The 6,907-nt window shown below is 33.3% G+C and overlaps 1 protein-coding gene across 1 annotated transcript; it reads left to right on the forward strand.

Moving 5' to 3' along the window:
* Positions 1-282: 282 nt before the first annotated feature.
* On the forward strand, positions 283-5,494 carry LOC128167309 (transmembrane protein 26-like). Its single transcript, XM_052832951.1, has 3 exons — positions 283-790; positions 3,876-4,020; positions 4,161-5,494. The coding sequence occupies exons 1-3, from the start codon at positions 528-530 to the stop codon at positions 4,941-4,943; spliced, it is 1,191 nt and encodes a 396-aa protein (XP_052688911.1). The 5' UTR covers positions 283-527; the 3' UTR covers positions 4,944-5,494.
* The last annotated feature ends 1,413 nt before the right edge of the window (positions 5,495-6,907 follow it).

Below are 6,907 nucleotides of genomic sequence, written 5' to 3' on the forward strand. Positions count from 1 at the left end.
ACCCAGGTCTGGGAAACCCACACAATAAGGCCATGTATTACAAAGCTACAGGTGAAATCCTATGAAATCAAATTTAAAAGGAAATCCGTCTGAAAATAATATTTAACTACCCATATCAAATGAAAATAAAAACTTACAACTTTTAAGATTTAAAAAGGGTTTAAAAAAGCACTAAAAATCAGCCAATCGATGACATCAATAAAAAACTGAACGCTCTGGATTTTTGTTTTTTTTGGTTTTTTTTTTCTTATAAATCTTAGACATCCAAGTATGGACAAGTTTTCATAAATACACAGAGGTCACGTGTTTGAGTAGCTGTTATCATATTTACATCGCCTACAGAGTCGGCTCGTACAAAGAACTGTTCATCATTTGGACCAACGTCACGCAAAATGGGAAATATACAACAGGTGCTCTACGTGAACTTTTGCAGAGAACGTTATTTTTGATCAGGATTATGTTTTTAAACTTGTTAATAGAACGTTAATATTTTCTAACATTTTTACTTGATTTACGCGCTAAAAAAGATGACTGCAGAAGGAAAGAGAGATATTGAAGCAGTCGAGTTTGAGACTGATTCTGAAATTTCTAAGAGAAAACTTTCACTGGTGCACGTGATAAAAGCGATTGCTGTTCGGGTGCTGCTGATGACTCACAGTTTGGTGACCATTTGGCGGACGGTTGACGTTCTGGATGATAAGTGGTACTGGTTTCTGGCGGCCGCAAACGTCTTTTTGATTATCGATGGATTCTACACAATTTTCAGACTGAAGGGACAAGAACGAAAATGGTATGTATCTGAAAAGTAAAACGTTGGTATATAAAACAAATATTTGGTGGTCCTTTTGTAATACAAAGATGTCAAATATGGAGGTGATTTGTATAACACTGAGAAACTAGTTAGTCACAACATACATAATTGTATTTGAATAATTCAATTTCGTATGAAATCATCTTGCTCAACCGTATATTACTACAATTATTAAGGGCTTGGTTAATCTGCTTTCTCATCATGTAATTGTGAGATAACTGTCTTTTGTTGAGAATATTATGAATTTTGTAGCTAGCCGAATTTTCAAATTAAAACTTCTTTTTTTCAAAAGATTTCAAAACCAATTTTTACTGGTTTTAAAAACGTTCACCAAAGGTATTAACATCCTTTAAGAGTACCTATAACCTTAGAGTGTGGTAAACACATTTAAGGATCCTGGACACCCCGGGAATTCTACTTTTTATAACTACGCCACATCATGGCGCATTGTGAAACACTTTATATGGCCAAAGTTTGGTGTCTACGTGTATCTCTGTGGCGCAATTGGTGTACATGTAGCTTCGATCTAACGACCCGCACGTCCCTAATTCGAATGCTACAGAGACTTTTTTTTCATGGATAGCGATAAAATTTAAAAAGTTGATCCCCCTCCCCCCCCCCCCCCCAAAAAAATAATTTTTTTCTGTCATTTTACGTCGAAGACATGCTAGAAATCCATGTCTTTAAGCAAAGTAGAAAAAAGGGCTTGTTTACAGAACTTTTCCTTGGTGTGTAGAGGACCCTTAAGAAATATATCTATAACTTGGATACTTCTTCTATTTGTGTACTTCTGTACATAAGAGTAATCCAAATTCTTTTTTTTTTCGTTAAACGAAGTGATTACACCTCACGTGTGAGACGATTTCCTCTCGACCGTGGTATCCTGAATATTCAACAATGAAGAAAGTACAATTTTAGTCACATTTGTCCGGTGTAAAGAGAATTTTCGAAAATATCACACACACACACACACACACACACAAACCCCGTTGCATTTATTTGTGCAGGAATACCTAAGAAATAAGATTCTGTTCAACGTTACTGTATTAGATACTAGTATGCTAATTGTAACATCATAAAAAATTCTAAAAACTATGTAGAATACACCAATTTTCAGTAGTTTATCGAACAGGAAATTGAGATCATAGCCATTGCCACAATGAAATTGCGATCCTATCTGTGTAATGTGATTTTTAAATCTACATCTTATTCAATGGGGTTATTGTTGTGTACACAGTTTTACCCATCCGTCAACCTAAAATAGCATGCGTCATATTTCTCCATTATGATATTTAACTTTTTGGTAATTTTGCAGTATTGTTGATCTTTTTTATCAGAATAAAAGTAATAGAAGTATATAACTAGTATTTTTTTTTACACATTGTTTCAAAATGCTATATGTTTATTTTCAGAGATTTTAAACATTGTTCGAGGCTTAAAAAATTCATAAAACTGAACCTTCTTAAATTTTCAACAGAATTGGGGCGAATTTTCTGTTTACTAGTAATAGACGTCTATATTTCACTTGGGTCTCTTTCCCAAAAGTCAAAATATCACGTTTTTCCAAAATATTTCACGGGCAAAAACGTTGATAACTTCTTGCACATTTATAAAAAATAAAATTCAATTACAATACAATTATGATTTATTCATGTATAAAACTGAATGAAAAAAACGTGCATATTTTAAGTTATATATTTGTCCGTGTACAATCTAATGAAACAGCCAGATACTTTGAATTTGAAAAGAAGGCGCATTTTTGGGGCATTACTTCTTGATTTCACATTTTTTGAGCTGTTCCTTTTTTCTAGGTTGAAATGTATGTCAAATTTATAAAAGATTACAAACAACTTGCAATGATTGATAACAAAATTGACCAATGCATTAAATTTTTCAAACTCTCACAATCTTTCTTGTCATCATTCAGAAAATAAATGAACCGGTCAAATTTTATTCCATGAGTAATAAAGACCAAAAAAAACCCCTAATCAATTCATAATGAGAGAGAGAGAGAGAGAGAGAGAGAGAGAGAGAGAGAGAGAGAGAGAGGACTACAGGACAGTAATTCGTCATTGTTCTTAAATATCAAATTGACATTTGGGGAAACCCGGCGTGGGTTTGAGTTATTCCACCTACATATTATGGAAATTCATGTATGTTGGCACCAGTGTACATCGCTGTGTTTAAAAATGGATCAGATTGATAAATACTTATTTCAGCCTAAATCTTAATCCCTCTGGGTTTCTACAAAAAACATGTAATAGAATGAACAGTCATGCATGACTTGGATAAAATATAATCTACTATTGAAGCTTTTGAAAAATGACAACAACACTTTAAGGATACCGAGATACTGATGAATATTTTTTGTTTTCAATAAAAAAAACCTTAAAATACACAGTGACCATGGCTCTGTGGGCTCTGTGGGCTCTGTGGCATCGGTAAAACCGGAAGCATTGAATTAACGAACCATATACATATAATTAAATTTTATGTCTCCTAATCAATAATTCATCAAAAATTATTGACTTAATAGTTTCAGAATATGTTGATAATATACAAGAAATAAAAAATATTTTGATCAAATTACAATGTGTTTTAGAGCATTTAACTTATCACTGATTTTCACGAAAATTCAGCAAAATCTATCTAATGTGAGTGTTAATCAAATGCCTTTCCATCATTTTTTAATATGACGTTTACATGATATGCTTAACTTAGAAAAAGACATGACTACAAGAAAGATTAACAAAATAACACAGAAAGGAAAGAAACTTTGACTAAATTCACAACTTTGATAGTATTATCTGATGAATATGAATTGTTACCATTTTTTGCGCAATTTCAGAAATATTTCCGGGGGTGTTCGAGGGATAATCTAGTTAAACAGGGGAGGGTCGATGACAGTTTACGGTAACTTTACTGTAATTTAAGGAATTGATAATTTTGAAGACATAATTGAAAATTACATAGATCACGGTAAAATATTGCACACAAGTGTACATTTTCATTATCATTACTCTGATACACTGAGCAAGTTTTTCATATATTTCTATTTTTCTAGGTTCTGCCCCTGTTTCCTGTTCTATCTCTGCGGTACCATTCCAGCTCTGTGGCTGCTGGAGATGGACCGTATCAAAAAGTACGACGCGTTGAACAGTAACGAAAACATCACCAGCGAGGTTCAGGAACTAGCCAATATTGAAGGAGTACGTAGTAATTTGGATATTTTAAAAACATTTCTTGATTCGGATCTTAACGAATTGAACTCATCTATAAGTTTTTCCATTCTTCTAATTATGATATAACAAGATCCACTAAATGCTAATTTTTGAGGAATTTTTTGAAGGTTACCATTCCTGTTAAACTAGACCCGGATACTTGGAGAGAGGTGCTAGAACAATCCATGTTGTTCCTTCTGATCATAGGAAGATGGATGCTTCCTAGGGGGACCTTGACGCGAGATCAACTCTCTCAACTCCTGTTTGTGTATATCGGGTCCGCCTCTGATGTAATGGAGCTCTTCGTGGTGTTCGAGGAACCGGAAGTTCGTGCGGATACTGCCCTGACGTACGCCATATTTTCTGTATGGACGTTAAGTTTGTTCCAGTTTACGCTGGTTTTGACCGCTACAAGAGACAGCAGACGATCACAGGCTGTGATAGAGGATGGCGAGGGGAATCAGACGTTCGAAAAACGACAAGGTTGTGGGTTTTGCTCATGTGGGAAACTTTTCGAATTGGAACTTTGGAGTTTAATGATTTCCATCATGATCATGGATGGTCCTTTTTTGGCTGTAAGAGTCTACGCCTTAGTACGCTACCAGTTGATCACTTTTGGGATATTATTTTTCGTTTGCAAGAACTCACTGATGATTGCTCTGCTGTTTTACCGAATTATTGTCGTCTGCCATAAAATTTACAGTGATGATGACGACGACGAAGAAGAAACACACGAAAAAGTCAGCAAAAAAGGAAACCGTGTTTCCGATATAAATTATAATAAGACTCAAACTAAAAGCTTGAAAGGTCCACCCGTGAAGAAGACATCAAACCTTTCAAGTCGGCCATATTCGTCATCCACTAAAACAACTAGGCTTGATGACGATATAAGCAACGTTGACGAATGGTAAACACAACAGCCGTTTTGTCACATTAGCATAAAGTTATGTGAAAAATTTTGAATTTAACGGTTGGCAGTAGATACAAAAATTTGCTACTTGTACATTTTTATTTACAGCCACCTCAAATTATTTTCTTACTGCAGTGCCCCTTGGTTAATTCAAATTTATAACATTTAACAAATTTGTTAACATACACCGTACAACGTACAATGTTCATCGTTATTCTGTTACGATGAACATTGCTTTGACCAGGGTTAACTGTATCATTTTATCGCGTCTTTATGATGAAATAAGCGAACAGTTGAAGTCTTTATATATTCAAAATGATATACCCTGAAATCATTTAATGTACATATGAAAAACTGTCATGCATTTTAAGTCATAAGGTTTAAACGCATAATGGAAGAACTGCAATCGTCAGTTGGCAAAGAAACAATTGAAACAAACTTATTTTAGCACAAGTGCCATCAAATGCGTCTTCTTGTGTTTGTAGATACATGTACCATTGCTTATGATAAGGAAACCATTAAAAATAAAATGAAATTAAAGTGCCAACAAAGGATATTTTTTTTAGCTTTTTCTTTTTTTTTTCTGAAGTTGCTAAAAGGCGAACATAAATTTCTTTTTCGATGAATGTACACGGAATTAAAACCCAACCAGTCAAGTGGATCGTTGAATGTTCAATATATTTCTATTCATTTAAATCTTGATAAACGATGATGGAAAATAAAATTTCATTCAATCATCGTATTTCATTAAAATTCATACAGGATGCGTTTATATAAAACACATTTCCGGTATGATATAATCACAATATTTTGTGTGTCGCTATGAGCGGTACCCTGATGTAAATGTTTGTTGATCACAAGCTTACCCACAAGATTGGTCAATTTTGCAAACACCTCTCCTCCAATAGTTTTAAGGTTCTGGAGATTTTCTAATAGGGCAGAGTTATTCATTTTATTTTACGAAAAGGAAAAAAAATCCAGAAAATCTTCAGAATGCATATTTTCAAACAATACATGTAAACATAACAAAGACATGTTTCTGATATTTCGGTTTTACATTTATAAATCTGATCCATCACGTATGTTAGATTTAAGTCGCAGGTATTTTTTATGATATCGGTTGAATAATAATCTTCCTGAGTTAATAAGGAACTGGTTGACCGATCACAACTGCTTTATTAGATATTCAGGAATTTTAGAACTGTAAACCTCGAGTTGTCGGTCATGTTTACTTCGTAAACAATGCTGCCCGATCTTATTTGATATCGAACAATTTAGCCATCATATTTATAAATTTAGTTTTAATTTTTTAGAATTGATTTTTAGAGCAGATTTTTTTTAGAGTAAAAACAACTTGCAAACAATTGCTGATTCAAGTCATTTTGAAGAAGATTTCAGAAAAATTGTCTTGTCTATTCCAAAAGAAGCAGAACTATTGAAGATATTTTCTGATACTTGCAATTTACTTGTACGTATATCTTTCAATTACTATTATAGCCAATGATCAATACAGCTACTTCTTTTTTATTACTTACCTGTGTATGTTTAAGATTTACAAGTCATATTTGTTGAATGTGAAAGTTATAATCGTGACATGCTTTTAATCAATAAATTTCATTTAAATATTCATTGTTTTTTCACAGGGGTAAAGTATTGAAAATAGTTTTTAATCTTTCCCTATGTTTATTAATGTTGCCATAGACGTGCGGATTATTCTGATGTTATGATGTTATAAACAACATCTCCTCTTGAATAAGTTGTACAACTTTGATTCCATAGAGGTAGAATGATGCTGACTACATGCAGTAATAAGTATCACACTTTGATGTTACTTTGATTCGAGCAGCATACTGCTTAGCAGAAAATCTTCAAAAATTAAAAAAAATTGAATATGAGCTGCATTTATGAGAATTTAATTATACCCCCATCTCTCCAAAAAAAATAAAGAAGAAACAATTAGTTTAC

This window comes from Crassostrea angulata, chromosome 10 (assembly GCF_025612915.1).
Source record: "Crassostrea angulata isolate pt1a10 chromosome 10, ASM2561291v2, whole genome shotgun sequence".
NCBI lineage: Eukaryota > Metazoa > Mollusca > Bivalvia > Ostreida > Ostreidae > Magallana > Magallana angulata.